The 15,917-nt window shown below is 46.7% G+C and overlaps 2 protein-coding genes across 3 annotated transcripts; both read right to left on the bottom strand.

The window, feature by feature from the left end:
• Nucleotides 1–1,268: 1,268 nt before the first annotated feature.
• LOC125534184 (putative metal-nicotianamine transporter YSL6) lies at nucleotides 1,269–5,335 on the bottom strand. The gene is made up of 7 exons (XM_048697464.2): nucleotides 4,864–5,335; nucleotides 4,339–4,511; nucleotides 4,109–4,206; nucleotides 3,417–3,554; nucleotides 3,023–3,212; nucleotides 2,451–2,583; nucleotides 1,269–2,368 (listed from the first exon to the last, which is right to left on the bottom strand). Exons 1-7 carry the CDS (start codon nucleotides 5,204–5,206, stop codon nucleotides 1,431–1,433), a joined length of 2,013 nt encoding a protein of 670 aa, XP_048553421.2. The 5' UTR covers nucleotides 5,207–5,335; the 3' UTR covers nucleotides 1,269–1,430.
• An 8,081-nt stretch (nucleotides 5,336–13,416) lies between these two features.
• LOC125539834 (xyloglucan endotransglucosylase protein 6) lies at nucleotides 13,417–15,273 on the bottom strand. Of its 2 annotated transcripts, none has more exons than XM_048703349.2 (3): nucleotides 14,981–15,273; nucleotides 14,794–14,898; nucleotides 13,417–14,342 (listed from the first exon to the last, which is right to left on the bottom strand). In XM_048703349.2, the coding sequence occupies exons 1-3, from the start codon at nucleotides 15,159–15,161 to the stop codon at nucleotides 13,588–13,590; spliced, it is 1,041 nt and encodes a 346-aa protein (XP_048559306.1). In that variant the 5' UTR covers nucleotides 15,162–15,273; the 3' UTR covers nucleotides 13,417–13,587. The 2 variants fall into 2 exon arrangements, with proteins under 2 accessions (XP_048559306.1, XP_048559307.1); XM_048703350.2 differs by having other exon boundaries at nucleotides 14,798–14,898; nucleotides 14,981–15,272.
• Between the last annotated feature and the right edge of the window lie 644 nt (nucleotides 15,274–15,917).

The following is a 15,917-nucleotide window of genomic DNA, read 5'->3' as shown; positions in this document are numbered from 1 at the left end:
TTACCTGTGGCGGAGGTGCTGGTGGCGCGCGGTGGCGGAGGAGAAACCCTAACCGCAGCTGCCGGCGTCGGGCAGAGGGGGACGATTGAGAGATGAGCGTGCGGGGGGCCGGGCTGCGTGTTTTGTTTTGCTGTAGCAGTAGTATGGGTACAGGGAGCGCGCTACTGCTAAGCCCAATATCAGTAGCGCTTTGTCCTGAAAAAACGCTACTGCTAAGGCTAAGCATGTAAAAACATCAAACATATATATTGGTCATCATTGATCTTTTTGTGTAGAATCTAAATAGTCAACATAAATCCTCATCATACCAGTATAGGCACAGGTGAAGATTCATATTGCAGCCACAAATCCTACACATACAGTTCAATGAAGATCAAGTGCTCAAGATAGTTTGAGAAGTAACATATTTAAGGTGGCAAACACCTTGTTCGCTTAGCAGTATGGGACTAAACTTAATTAGTTGCAAGAGGGGATGATACTTAGCAGCAGCGAGTTTTGAAAAAACGCTGCTACTAAGTACTTTAGCAGTAGCGCGTCCAGGAGAAGGGCGCTACTACTATATCTAGCCTGAAGGCAACACCGTGGCAATTGTAGTAGTAGCGCTCGTTTCACCTAGAGTGCTACTGCTACTGCGCTATTAGTAGCGCGGTCTTCTGAAGCTCGCTACTGCTAATTAGCAGTAGCGTTTGTTTTTAAACCTCGCTACTGCTAAGATTCTGTGTATAACGTTTTCCCTAGTAGTGAACCCCTTTATCGCATTGGGTGCAAGTGTTTGATTGTTTGTGCAGGTGCATCTATTGGGGACTTGCGTGTTTCTCCTACTGGATTGATACCTTGATTCTTAACTGAGGGAAATACTTATCTCTACTATGCAGCATCACCCTTTCATCTTCAAGGGAAAAACCAACGCGAGCTCATGAAGTAGCACCCCTCTAGACTATGTTAAATGATACCACACTTGTGTGGCACTCTTCCTATCCTAGGCTGGTTTTGGTCGTCTTCGAGCCACGGATCGTCGGATCTTTCTCAACGATCATTAGGTCGTTTTAAATTCGTATGTGTCACATGTATGGTTTGTATCTTTCTTTAGCATTGTATCTTCTTCCTTGATACGCATGCACCTCTTCTACATGATTCGGAAAAAACACACGCAAAAACATCATTGACCTGTGTCAGGGAAACCAAGAGCAAAACATAAATCAAGCAAAAGATAGACCAAGTTTAGAAATATGGTATCAACAATGCAAGAAAACAAATTAAGAAGACACTAACACAACAAACAAAGCTTTTTTATATAGAAGGGGCGAGACACATTACAAAGCTATTGCTATATTCTGGAGGTCTAAATTACACAAGTGTAAACTATGTACACAACGTGATTCTGTTCTCTTGTGGTATTATCACATAAAATAAATAAATTTCCTCTATTTTTAGCCGTATGTAAGGGATGGCTTGATGTACATGCACATCGGTGGATCGATCCTCATGATGGACAGCATCGCAGAAGGTACACTCCACATACCATCACCACATATCAAACCAGAAGCAACCGCACCTGCAAAGTCCTCGGACTCCTTACGGTTCACCCTCTCCCAGACAAACAAGATGACAGTCCCAACAAACATGTCAATCGCAAAGTATGCCCCAATGTAAAATGGAACAGCCATGGCCATAGGGAGTGGGATGAATTTGGACACGCTTTTTGGGGTGATGTCTCGCATGAGGTTGATTGCTATGGCTACAAAGAAGAAGACAAAGCAGATTGCTAGGCAATTTTGTGGCAGCACTGAGAATCCCTCGACACCCATGATTGACATCTCACGGTAGATAGCAGCATATGGAGCTTTGAACATGCCATCAGGATTTCCAATATCGAAGGCCACCCAGTAAAGCCAAAAGGTGAGGGGAGCAATGACACAACCAAGGGCAGTTCCAATCAACTGTGACACAAACATAGACCTTGGCGAAGAGAGGGTAAGGTACCCAGTCTTGATGTCCTGCATGAGATCTCCAGCTGTGGATACTATGGACATCATAACACCACACGCTGCTAAGCCTGCAATCACACCACCATGATGGCCAACCCATGAGGCAAAAATGAAAAGACCAATCTTTCCATATGTGGATGCAAGGCTCCAGTTTGTTAGGCCGGTGTTGTATGAGTTGCAGAAGGCGAGTAGAGGAGCAACAACATAGGCAGAGAGGACAAGGTACCACTTGAGTTGTGAGAACATTATCGGTACAATTGCAGTTGAAATTGCTGCAAGGCCCACATAAGCAGATGCTGCCAACCAAGGAGGGATATTGTCTTTTACAAACACCTCATTTAGCAGCTTTTCCTTGGCTGGTAATTTGGAAATTTTATCACCTAATAAATGGAAAACAAAATGAGAGCCATGATATATGATATGTTGGTAGGTGTAGTGCGTAGAATAAGAACATGACATTACCTTCCTGAACCCAAACAAGGGGAAGCCTTCCTTGGTTTGATCGTGCATTCATTGTTTCCTTGATAGTAGAATAAATGATTTTGACGAGGTTATAAATACCATCCCCAAGTATCAGGGATATGGATACAAAAACCTAAAAGGGTGCACACACAACTTAGTTTTTGTTGGACATAATGTTTGCAAAAACTGGTTGGTTAATGTACAAAGAATAATTAGGATGTTAATGACAGAAATGACCCGTATATATGTTCTTGAACTCGGTTTCATGGTTCTCACAAATTATGACAACTATGCCCACAGAAGAAATGCATTAAAGAGACTCGTACATTCACAGCAAAAACAACTGGCAGATTTATTGGGTTTATTTAGCATGGAGAAAAAGAAGACTTTATTTTGTCAAACCTTGTAAACAGTAATTCATGATCTTATTCTTTTTCTTAGACTGATTCATTATACCTCGATCTATTGGTTAACAACCATTACAGTTGAGTTGATAAAAAAACATAATCAAGGTACAACAAGGAATTGGCTATTAATTCATTATGAACAATCAGAATCCTTCACCACCATACCTTGTACCCATAGAGTCCTTTGAAGTCATTGCTTTCGAGCTCAGCTGGATACCAATCCCCAGCTTTTGTGGATATATATGGCCATAGAAAACCCCAAGATATGATAGCTCCAATAAGTGCAGAGCAGCTAACAATATGCGGACATATAAGGCCACATCCAATATAGGTTGGACTGAAGTCAAAATAAAACCTATAAAAATAGAACTTGTAAGCGTTTGGATATAATGCATATGATATTCCACCTTAATGGATGAGTAGTTTCATATGATAATCCACACATATCCAAATAAGCCCTAAAGAGGATAAGGCAATATTTTGTTCTGACTTCAAAATAAAAGGAATTATAAAATGTGAACTTCAAAATAATATCACAAACGTATTAGAGCAAGCTTACGTGTTCTTAAATGCTGCAAGGCCGAGTGAAGGGAAATTGTCGAAGCCACATGAGTCCCCAACACCACTGAAGAACCACTTAAAGCAGTTCCAAAGAAAACTTATGCTTAAATACTTTCCAAGACAGCTAATTTGTTTTCTGGAAGCACAAAAATAAAGTTAGTACCAAAACTTAAGAAATACAATAGCCCAAGAATATGTTGTCAACAGTGAAATTGATATAGAGGCATCAACGTTCATCACAAGCTGACAAATAGATCATTCATGATTTTCCATAAAAACTGATAAAATGTGATTTTGTATTTATCAGAAGATTCACCATCTGTTATAATCTACAATTTTTAATTTTTACCATACCCTGCTGCTAAAAGTATAAGCAGTTTTGTATGGAGATCAGACTATCAGTGTGTAACATATGGAAAAGGCGAACTGGAAGACCATTTAAATTTAAATAAGTCGCTAACGGCTGGGAGATGCAGCTAAAAAATTACTCAAGTCACATGGAACCCATAGTAAACTTTGATGGTCTGGTATAGACCGTAAAAGGGCCATAGGTCCATAAAAACCATTTTTCAGTTATTAATGCCATCACCAGACAAGAAGCATGTCAGATTCAACAATAATTATCATCCTTGTGAAGATAGCAAGCTTAATTTGCACAAAATTAAGGATCAATGCCGGTATGTTTCTTACTCCACAAGTTCAACTTCAGTAGTAGTGTGGACGCTATTTATCAACATTGCAGTGGCAGTTCCACTAGGATATGTTAGCTTGTAATCAATCACCATCACCTAGCAAACACCAAAACTTAACTTAGTTTGCCAAATTTGTATTACACAAAGAGTTGTCCAAGTTCCTGCACTTGGTTCAAAACAAAAATGTAAATGCGAAAGACGCAGGCATCTAGTAAGAAGGATGATTACCTTGCGCAGAGCAACGAGACTAAAAATACCAATGAAGCTAACTAGAAACATAAACCCGATCATCCAACTCAGCGAGAGATTCTTCACATCCACTGCCGTGTTACCGGGATAATCAGTCCCGATAAGCTCATAAGTTTTTTGATCCATTGCAAGCATATACGATCCGAATCCCCCTGCATCGACGGAAACAATGATTAACATGTATCCTGCAAACTTTAACCTTTGTTCTAAGAAAGGTAATTGTAAACATCAGCCTGCTAATAACTTCCTTAATGATACAAAAAAAAAGAACTATCCTATAAAAAAACTAATCTTTCTCTAATCCCTGGCAATGCTTCACCCAAATCTACACCATTGTGGCCAACCCAAAAACAATACACATGCAACGTGTGCGCGCACGTAGCACAAGGCAGCATGAAAAGTCCACACATCATTGTTTTTTCAGGTAAGGATCAAAGCAAATGCAGCCCCAAATCACACGCTAACCCCAAAAGCTCAACTGAAGTCCCTCACAGAGGCACATACCGCTGATGGCGAGGCCATAGCAGGCGACGACGCAGGTCTGGATGACGGTGTTCTCCTGCTTGGTGAAGGGCTTGGAGACGACGCCGAACATGCCGAGCACCGCCGTCCAGGTCCGCACGAGGACGTAACCGAGCAGCCCCGCGGCAACGTTGAGCGACGGGACGATCCCCACCGTGAGGTTGAGTTTGTGCGTGACAAGGCAGAAGAGCACCCCCAGGATGGCGCTCACCACTATTGCCCGAACCGTCAGCTGCTCCCGCCACGGCGGCACCGCCTCCACCGCCGCCGGAACGCCGGCAAGGAGGGGCCCGGTCATCTCCGCCGAGTCCGCCTCCGATCCCATCTCTGGCGGATGCTAGCTAGCAGAATCAAGGCAATGCCTACCTCCCTCTCGAACTTGGGGTGCTGGACTGCTGGTAGGATTGGAGGCTGACGAGGTCAAGGTGAGGATGAATGAATAGGCGGGAGCACAAGGTATTTAAAGGGCGTGAAAACTGAAGCTTGGTTGCAGGCCAGGCCATGGGTATTCGAATACAAGCAACACGTCTAGTACACGTGGTATGGTGGCTTCAGTATGTTCATTCGCATCCATGCAAAAGAAAAAAGAGTATGTTCGTTCGTGCTGTATGATGCGTGGGGCCTAGCGTTTTAGGTGACCTTTTTTTTCCGGTTGTCAAGGTGGCAAGGGACGTGGATCACTCAGGAGCCGGGAGAGGAGAGACGTGCTCCTACGAGCCAGCCACGTGGCGTCTGTATACACCCCAGCAGGCCAGCACGGTCATTTTCTTGGTAGGGGATCGGGACAGGATGGGCGTCGTGAATCGTGCTGCTTCCCCGGACCTGTGTCTCGTGATCTTCTGCGGGGCAGTGAAAACCTGACCTTGGGCTGGTTCAATCTCACTGGCTGGTGAATCTGAGGGACCCTTCTGCAGTGGGAGAGGAGCTTGGCTCGTCAGATTGCTCCGCGTCTATGGTGTCTGGCCCGGGATCTGAAATGATGGCGTACCGGCACGGGACGCGTTCACCTCCGTAAACAAGCGGGTGGTGCTACCCGGCCTCTCGCTGTCCGGTGGGCCTCGTCGAGGTAATGGTGGCCACACATTTCTACTGCTTGCGTGCTAATTTGATTGTCTGTGAGCCACGATTAAGTGTTAAGTATACTTTGGCGGGGTCGTATCCAATGGCGGCCACAAATGTGCAGTCTCTCGAACCACCCCTACGCCTGGATTATATACCGTGGGTCCGGATGTAATGGTGACCACGGACCATGGCATACAATACATTAGGCCTCCTTTGGTTTTGGTTTAGAGGAATCTTATAGAAATTTCATAAAATATGATTTTTATAGAAAAAATTCCTTTAAAGCCCTAATGTACACACCAATCGGAGAAATTCTTCCTATCCTTCATATTTCATAGGAAAATAAACATTAGCCTAAATTCAATGAAAAACATCCTATGGTGTGAATTAAAGGGCATCTTTTTTCCTATTCCTACTCATAGGATTTGAGATACATGTCATCTCATTTTTTATGACTTTTCTGTTCCTACGATTTTTCTACCCTATGAACCAAAGAAGGCCCAGAAGTTTTTCTTTTCTTGGGAAGGAATGCGCATGCCGTACTTGATTTGGTCATGCGGTGCGAGAAAGCTTGTTGGACCATGCAAATGTCCGCCAGCTTGAGACCCTTTATTGGTGTGTGTTTTTAAAACCAAATCGATATACTCATCATCAAATCAGTACATATAACACTACAAGTAAAAATTATATTCATGTCCATAAATCACCTATCTACAACTACAAACGCTTGGGCGAGCCGAAGGCAAGCCTGTCATCGCCCTCTCTCATCACAGCTAGGCAACCCTTGTTACAGTAGACATGCGAGAAATCGTTGTGCTAAACCCAATAAAACCAGCACACCAGAACAACAATCATTGCCAATAAAGAGAAGGCGCCCATATGCCTCGCTTTAAGCCAGACCCACGGAAACCCTCGCAGCAGGACAGCTCCAGATGGGCCGGCCCAGGTGCGTTGGGGGCACATCCTCTGGGCTTTTTTTGTTCTTCTTTCATGTTTATTTTTTATTTACCTACTTTTTTACACATATAAAAATAACATATATATTACAAGAATATAATTTACATAATATTTTGAAAAATTTAATCATGCATTTTCAAAATGTAAAATGTGTACAGTGAATGTTGACCAAGTATACTAAAAATATACAATGTATAAAAAAGGTTGATCAGGTATTTTTAAAACTGTTAATCAAGCTTTTGCAAAAATATTAAACAAGTATTTAAAAATATAATCAAACACTTAAAAAATGTTACATCTGTATAGAAAAAATGTTGACTATGTACTAAATAATATTAAACTTGCATTTTAGAATGTTAAATGTGATCAAAAAATGTTGACCATGTATTAAAAAAAATCTTAAACTTGTATTTGAATTTTTTTTAATATGTATTGAGAAAATATTGACCATCTATTTAAAAAATGTTAAATGTGATAGAAAAAAATGTTGAACATGTATTAAAAAATATTAAACTTGTATTTGAAAAATGTTAAATCTGTATTGAAAAATATTGACAATGTATTCAAAAACATGTGTAACTTGTATTTGAAATTTTTTTAATGTGTATAGTAAAAATGTTGACCATGTATTAAAAAATGTGTAACTTGTATTTGAAAAATGTTAAATGTGTATAGTAAAAATATTGACCATGTATTAAAAAAACGTTAAACTTTATTTGAAATTTTTTTAATGAGTATAGAAAAAATGTGGTCCATGTATTAAAAATTGTTAAACTTGTATTTGAAAAAATTTAAATGTGTATAAAAAAGGTTGTCTATGTATTCAAAAAAATGTTAAGCTTGTATATTAAATATGTCAATAAAGCATTTAAAAAATATTAAATATGTATTGAAAAAACGGTTGACCTTGGACTAAAAACTGTTTGTTTGGTATCTAAAATATGTTAATCTAGCATTTTTAAATGTTAAACGTGTGTTAGAAGAATGTATTAGTATACAGAAAAAAAATTATAGAGAAACAATGAAACCCGAGAGTAAACAAAGAAGACCGTTAAAAACGAGAAAAAAAAACAAACAAACCCAAAGAGAGGATGAAGAAAATGCCCTGTGGAAAATTGAGAAAGAAATAAAGAAAACTAAAGAAAACCAACGAAAAAAAGAAAGAAATGAGAAAAACCAGAGAAAAATGACGAAAACTCCGTGAAAAAATTAAAAGGGGAAAAGAGAAAAAAATGGAAAACCGGTGGGAAAACGGCCTCCATTCTCCTCAAGTACGTCTCGCCCCGACTAGATATCACATACTGGATGTGACCGTAGTGGCTAGCAGCGCGGGTTATATTCCTGGAGACCAGGGTTCGAACCCTGCAGCTCCCCCTTCTCTATTTATTCTAACTGTGCATGAATGGGTTGGCCCAATAACTAAAAACGCTTGGCTTGCGTAGATCAGAAGGATCAAACATGGAAACACACTAACACACACAAACAAAGACCAAATTCAAGTGGATCCATCAAAAACAAATGTCAAATGAATCCCTGTGAGATCTGCCTAAACAACTAATGTGCTTACTCGTAAGTTGTGATGATATTTTTATAGTAACAGGCTCCAAATGAGCCCGACTTTGAATTAACTTTTAATAATTTATTATTGTGCTAATAATTTCACTATTATTTTGTTTTGCACATTTGTGTTGCACTGGTGGTGCAATCCTGTCCGGCAAAGACACTACACAAAAGGGAGGCCCAAGTATCCACGGTCCATACGCCATGACCACTAGAGCCGTCGGAGCAGCGAGTGACGAGATAACGTGGCCGGCCCCGGGGAGGCTGCCAGACAGGCATGGGGGCGCTGTGAGGCCAACTACAGCGCGCGACCCTATCTTGTCCGTCGGACCCGCTTTGCGACACAACAGGGCCCAGCGCTAGACCCCAAACGCACAAAGTTGTCCGTAGATGTCCGTTTTCGTTCGGCTCGACCCTAAATCTGAAGCAAAGTTGGGCAACAAATGAGTCTGTGCGGACATAAACGGACGCTCATCTCCGCCCCTGGCCCACGTATCAGCGACCCACACTGAGCCACTTGTTGCTGCCCGCGCCAGCAGCCGGCCGCCGCCGCATCCGCCACTACGCGCCCTGCGCCGGCCGCCACGTCCGCCGTCGCGCGCCCGCGCAGGCCGCCACGTCCCGCCACCCGCGCCCGTCGTCGCTCCCGCGCGCTGCGCGCCCCGCGACCCGCGCCGTCGCGCGACCCGCGCCGGCCGCCGCGCGCTCCACGCCCGCTGCTGCGCGCCGCAGCAGACGCGCCGCGAGGGAGGAGAGGAAGCGGCGGCAGGAAGTGGCGGGGCGGGACAGCGGCGAGGCGGAGGAGCTCGGGGCGGGGCGGCACGGGGCGGGGCAACGGCGAGGCGGAGCGAGCTCGGGGCGGGGCAACAGCGAGGCGGAGCAAGCTCGGGGCGGGGCGGCAGAGCACGGGGCGGGGCAACGGCCCGGCGGAGCGAGCTTAGGCGCGAGGCGGCACGGCGAGGCGGTGGCGAGCTCGGGGCGGCACGGCAAGCTCGGGGCGAGGCGGCGGCGCGCTGCGACGAGCCGGGGCGGACCGTTTGGGTCCAAGAGGCCTTGTGCGTGTTGGGCGCATCTGCCTCATATGCTTGTCCGCCCTCCGGATGTCCGCCCAATAGCTTCCCAAACTGTCTAAAACGGACGTCCAAATGGGGTCGCACGGTAGAGTTGGCCTGAATGCATCAGACGCCATAGATGTTCAGAGACGCATACTCCATCATTTTTTAAAGGAGTAATACTAAGCTTAGAGCAACTCAACACGACGACCTATTTCGTCTGCGCGCGTATGTTTCGTGCCGACCCAAATGAATGTACGTCCGCTTTTCATCTGCCTACCGACTCATTCCCAGCCTAATTTTAAACCTCATTTGCGTCGGCACGGACATAAAACGGACACACGCGGCACCCGCCTACTCCTCCTCCTGACCCGTTAGCGGTGGCACATTGGCCACCCTCTCCCATTCCAACACAAAACCCTTGACTGCCTCCTCCGTCGCCGACACCGCCGCCCATTTTTCCGGTGCCTCTGCCAGCTGCTAGTGCCGCAACAACCCCCCCCCCTCTCCCGCAACGCCGCCACCTCCAACGTCGCCGCCACAGCCGTCTTGTCGTCGTCGGGGATCCGAAAGCTTTCCGCCCCCACTCCCCGACACAACCGCGACCAAGAAGCTACCCCGCTAGCTCCTTCGTCCTGACACCGGCACGCTCGTCGGACACCGCCAGGGCAGCTAGCTGGTCCGAGGGCGGCACGACTCCCTTCGCCGGCCGGCTCCTTCATCATCGTCTGCAGGCTGTTCGACAGTTTGGCAAGGTACAAAATGGACTCCGTCGACGAGTTCGTTTTTCACAATTTCTTTTGAGACTCCGATGATCCCTTGTTCGATGATGAGGAGGAGATCTTGGCTGCCATGTTGGTCCATCACCACCTCAATAGCCAGCGTCCGTTATTCCATGGCTACATTTTGGGGCACCTTCCGGCGTTGAATCGCAACCGAGAGAGCGGGCATTTTCTTCTTTGAAAGGACTACTTTGACACAACGAACCCGTTGTTCAAACATCACAAATTCCGCCACTGTTTCCATATGAGTAGGCATCTTTTCAACCGTATTAGAGAGGGGGTGGTCGGCTACGATGACTATTTCGAGTGCAAAGAGGATGCCATTGGAAAGATTGGCTTCTCCTCTTATCAAAAATGCACAGCACCCGTCCGGGTGCTTGCATACGGAGTGCCCAGCGATCTCATTGACGAGTACGTCCGTATGAGCGAGTCTACATGCCTAGACTCCATGTACAAGTTCTGTAAAACTGTTAATGTTGTGTTTGGCCCTGAGTACTTGAGAGAGCCAACTCCTGAAGATACAACCCGCTTGTTGGTGATGAATGCCAGCAGGGCCTTCCTAGGGATGCTTGGCGGCATAGACTGCATGCACTGGGAGTGGAAGAACTGCCCTTTTGCTTGGCAAGGGCAGTATAAGGGCCATGTCAGGGCTTGCACTGTCATACTTGAGGCCGTGGCATCTCAAGATCTCTGGATCTAGCACTCTTTCTTTGGCATGGCAAGATCACACAATGATATCAACGTGCTTCAGCGCTCGCTGATGTTTGCTAGGCTTGCCGAAGACAATAGCCAAATCGGTGAATCTTACCATCAACATCCACAACTACGACAAAGGATACTACGTGGATGACGGTATCTATCCTCAGTGGACCAATATTGTGAAGACAATCCCCAATCCTGTCAGGGAGAAGAGGAAAAGATTTGCACAAGAGCAAGAGAGTGCTAGGAAGGAAATCGAGCGTGCCTTTGGTGTTTTGCAATCTCGATGGGATATCGTTCGGTATCCTGCTAGGACTTGGAGCACGAAGAAATTGTGGGAGCTGATGACTGCTTTGTGTGATCATGCACAATACGATTGTAAATGATGAGCACCCAAAACGGCTCTACAATCAAGGGTTTCAGTTCCAGGGTGGGAATGTTGTGCCTGAGCATGTAGAAGCGGCAACGTTTGAACAGTTCACCTAATTTCATCATGACATGCGTGATTGAGAAACTGACATGCAACTGCAAAATGATTTGGTTGAGTATATGTGGTCTCATGTTGGCAACCAATAGATGTATCTTTTTATTCGGCTTGCAAAACTATGTGAGACTATTTTATTTTTATTCGTCTTGTAAAACTATGTTATTTATTTGGTTGAAACTATGTTATTTATTTGATTATGGACTATATGTTGCTTGTGAAATAATGCAAAACGTATGGGTGAAATACTACAAAATTTGTGTCATTTGTTGAAAAAGGGCGGCCAGCCGGCCACACCAGCAAATATGGGTCGGCCCGTTGGGCCCACTGTCGATCCAAATCTCAAACAGGGCGGACGCCAAGCGGGCAGCCGATCCAAACGAACAAAAATCGGACAAAATCGACATCCGTTTGTGTCGGCGCGCTGGAGTTGCTCTTACAATGTTGTTTAATATACATGCGCGCACATTTTGTAATAAGCAATAATAGCATGAAAGACACCATCTTATAAAAAAACACTTTTGCTAAGTCTTCAACCGAGACTTCATTATGTCTCAATCGATACTATCTTCCTTTGATTTTGTATGGGGATCCGTATAAAAAATTATTATCAGTTTTTTTTCTTCTTACATACTACTCCCTTCGTCCGGTCAAAAGTATATGTTTGGATTCAAAATTTGTCGACAAAAAAATATACTTCTATCTTCCGAATGAACTTTAAAGTATAAAAAAAATATTCCTCTCTCGTCACACGGTAATCAAGAGCAATAACAACTACACATGGTCTTTTTAATTTTTACATGCAGTTAGCTCATTGGGGGTTGGGTAATTAAAGAGGAAAGATGGTCGCTTGTACATTTCCTATTCATTTTTTACTCCACTTCACAATTTGCAAATTTCTAGATGTACATTCCTCACCAGATAAAGGGAGTATATCACTTGACTGAGACTTGATTAAGTCTCTGTCGATTGAGACCTAGCCACGCCTTGAAAAAAAGTTAAAATTGACCTGACGTTATTGTGTCGATGCCGATCCATGGACACTCGTTCGCGATGCAGCATGGCTGGTATCGGTTCAGAGTTTGTGAAAGAAAGACGAGCCGAGCTCCCATCATCTCAGGCGGGCTGTTCGAGGGTTTAAAGCGAAACCAAAATCCTGCATTTCAAAAGCGAAACAGCCTGTGGATAAATTTGGCTGCGTCAAATTTCGCCCTGGCAAGTCACAAGGCATCTCTGCCTATCCTTTTTCGGCGCTACACACACATGCGCACTTCTTCACGGGGCGTGGCGTGGCGTGCCAATCAACCGATTCCACAAGCCCCACGGTCCTCCTCTACTCCCCAAACAAGAACAAACATGCGGCGTGCTTTGATGTCATCCATCCATGGGGGGACTATGCACTCACTCGAATGCGGCAGAGCTTCAAAGTTTGTGAACGAAAGGCGAGCCGAGCTCCCATCATCTCAGGCGGCCGTGCAAAGCAAAAAATGAAAGCCCGCTTGGTCCATTCTGACGAAAGCTACCATCATGAGCAGCAATGTAAAAAGATAGAGGGAGCTCATGAGCAGCAAGGTGAAAAGATAGAGTCATCACAAAAAAAGGGGGTAAAAAGATAGAGGGAGGTCGTGAAACCAGAGGGAGATTTACACAAGCTGATGCGTCCAAACGATTCTCTATTGACCTGTGAGCTCAGTACCGAGTACTCACGCCTTATCCTTTTGGGCCTTTCCTGCGGCCAAGCAGTGGCATCTACGTAGTACGTACTCGCTCAAATGGACCACCAGTTACTGCACTGTACCTTCTATTTACTGAGCGACCTTTGATTAAAGTGTACCAAGTACTGGATCGAACCTTGATTAGAGGACCACACTGCGTTAGACATGGAACATTGCATAGATGATGAGCGCAGTATCAAGGGCGTAATTTGCGCTCGAAGATGGAACGGAGAAAAGAGCATCACTTCCACGGACGAATTTATACAGGACACCCCAACATAACAACAAGAACAAGAGAACTGAAAGGCAGAGATAGCAAACACGATCGAAGCTCATCGGAGAGGCTACGGACCTAAATCGAAACTGAAACGAGCAGCTGCGACGATCCATCGATGTCATGGATCCATTCTACGGAGTGCTAATAAAAGATTTCCATGGAGGCGGCCGGCGACGACGCGGCGGATCAGCGGCCGGCGCACTCGGGCGGCTGGACGGGGAAGCGGTCGGTGTCGACGCAGTAGTCGTAGACGAGGTGGTGCGCGCGCGCCCACACCAGCTGGTGGCTCTGGTGCACGGACAGCTCCTGCATGTCCTTCTCCTTCCACCAGTAGCGGCCCTCCTTGCCCCAGGAGCTGCCGCTGCAGCGCGCCACCTCGCCGGCGTCCGAGTCGGAGGCGTTGGCGGCCCAGGCGCAGCCCTCGACGCGCACGTCCCGGAAGGTGGCCACGAACGGCGCGTGCGACCAATCCGTCTTGACCAGCCCGCCGCGCGTGGCCCAGTCGTCCGCGTTCCAGATGGAGCTGTACACGGCCATGGGCTGCGGCGACGGGAACGCGGACGCCGTCTGGGTGGCGGCGGTGGTGGCGTTGTTGGGGTGGCGGTGGTGGCCCTTGGGCTTGGTGGCGGAGGCGTTCTTGTTGTCGTAGACGCGGATGGGGGTGTCGTCGACGAGGAAGACGACCTGGCTGGGGTTCCAGAGCACGGCGTAGGTGTGGAAGTCGGCGGTGGGGTCGAACCAGAGGTCGATGCGCTGCTCCCGGTTGCCCACGCCGTCGATGTACAGGTTGGTCTGCACCAGGTACGGCTCGCCGGTGACGTTGCCCAGGAACTCGAAGTCGAACTCGTTGTGCTTGTCCCCCGCCGACGACAGCTGCAAGTCGATCATACACGCACATCGCAAACATTAGTTACTCGAGGTTGAAGATGCAAATACTGTCAAGCACTAAGCATTAGTGTAGTGGTAAGTGGTAACTCAACGAGGGTAAATCTTTCTTTCAGGGTTATTTTGTTTAAGGTGGTAGCTTTTAAAAAAGTTGTCTGTTGCTGGGCTCGTTCACGTGCTGTGTTCTTTGTAAATTGGTGCTTGGCAGCATCCATGTCCATCCCCTGACCGTGACAGACATGCTAGCACGCATGCCCCCCAGCATCGACCTCCCCACATTTTACTCTGATTAATCCTTATGAGGGAATCAACATTGAAAGATGCATATTCTTGTTTCCTAATGAAGAATGAATGCGGCAGTTCACGGGGCTGATGTCACGAGCAGCTCTAAATGGCAATGCCAAGAGGAACAAGGGGGCAAAGCAAGGCCAGCACTCACTCACATAGAAAGCCGTGACGACGCCGGCGGAGTCCCCCGGCACGAGCTTCAGGTCGGCGGTGGCCTTGCCGTACAAGAACTTGTTCTTGGACGCGAATCCCCCGCCTGTCAAAGCCACAGTGCAGAAAAGATTAGTACATTATCACTGATGAACAAATGCGCGCGCCTCTGTGAAGTGAAAGCTTACCGGAGGAGCTGTCGAGGCGGAGCTTGAGGAGGTCATCCTCGTAGAGGACGTGGTCGTTGGCCCAGCTGGGCTGCACCACGTCGTCGAACTTGCTCGCCGCCGCCGCCACGCCGGCGCAGACCACCGCGGCCACGGCGAGGGTCGCCGCGGCGACCAAGGCGCCGTTCTTCCACCACGCCATTGCAGGGGAACTCGCAACGCTAGCTACTGTCCCCCCAGTGCTCCTTCCCCTCACTGTACTGTACTGAGCTCGCCGTGCGCCGTGTGAACTGTGGTTGATCCGGCTAGGACCTTGCTTCGTGTTATATAGGCGGGGCGAGGTAGTGTGGGAGTGGGCTTGCGGAGGAAGGGTGGCACGTGACACGAGGGCGCCGGGCTGGCCACGTAGGAAGGCGAGGTAGCCGTTGGGTGGCGGGGCCAGGCCCGTAATAATTTTGGCAACTTTTGCGGCATTGGCCACGCCCCTGTCTGTCACGCTGCTGCAAGAGTGCTACCCCGCTGCTCACCCTACTGGCTCCGGCCGAGCCGAGCTGATCCGTACGCATCATTCGGTACGATCCTCGCTGGCCACAGCTGGCTCGCGGGGGCGTACGTGACACGGTAAAGAGCAAAGTGCGAACGGCGGTAGAAAAGAGAGTAAACACGGCGAGGGCAGTACCGTCGAGTACTGCAGCGGCTAAGATCAATGGGTGTCAATGTAGCGTCGGGGCATTAAGGCCTCCTTTGTTCGAAGGAATTTCATAGGATTTTTTCCTTTAGAGCCCTTTGGTTCATAGGAATGAATTTTTATTTTTATATAGGATTGGTTCCTATCCTTCACATTTCGGCCTCTTTTGATTCATAGGATAGGAATCTTGTAGGAAATGAGATTACATGTATATAAAATCCTATGAGTAGAAATAGGAAACAAGATGTCATTTGGTTGACACCAAAAAAA

Source organism: Triticum urartu, chromosome 2A, assembly GCF_056163025.1.
Source record: "Triticum urartu cultivar PI428250 chromosome 2A, HENAU_Tu73, whole genome shotgun sequence".
In the NCBI taxonomy this organism is placed as follows: Eukaryota; Viridiplantae; Streptophyta; class Magnoliopsida; order Poales; family Poaceae; genus Triticum; species Triticum urartu.
This window is presented reverse-complemented; position numbering and strand designations above follow the sequence as displayed.

Coding starts and splice junctions, on each gene's coding strand:
- LOC125539834 (XM_048703349.2), bottom strand. CDS start 15,161: ATGGCGTGGTGGAAGAACGGCGCCTTGGTCGCCGCGGCGACCCTCGCC. Junction 14,899..14,980: donor CCGCCTCGACAGCTCCTCCG/GTAAGCTTTCAC, acceptor TGGCTTTGACAG/GCGGGGGATTCGCGTCCAAG. Junction 14,343..14,793: donor CGTCACGGCTTTCTATGTGA/GTGAGTGCTGGC, acceptor ATCGACTTGCAG/CTGTCGTCGGCGGGGGACAA.
- LOC125534184 (XM_048697464.2), bottom strand. CDS start 5,206: ATGGGATCGGAGGCGGACTCGGCGGAGATGACCGGGCCCCTCCTTGCC. Junction 3,213..3,416: donor CTTGCAGCATTTAAGAACAC/GTAAGCTTGCTC, acceptor CTATTTTTATAG/GTTTTATTTTGACTTCAGTC. Junction 2,369..2,450: donor CCTTGTTTGGGTTCAGGAAG/GTAATGTCATGT, acceptor TCCATTTATTAG/GTGATAAAATTTCCAAATTA.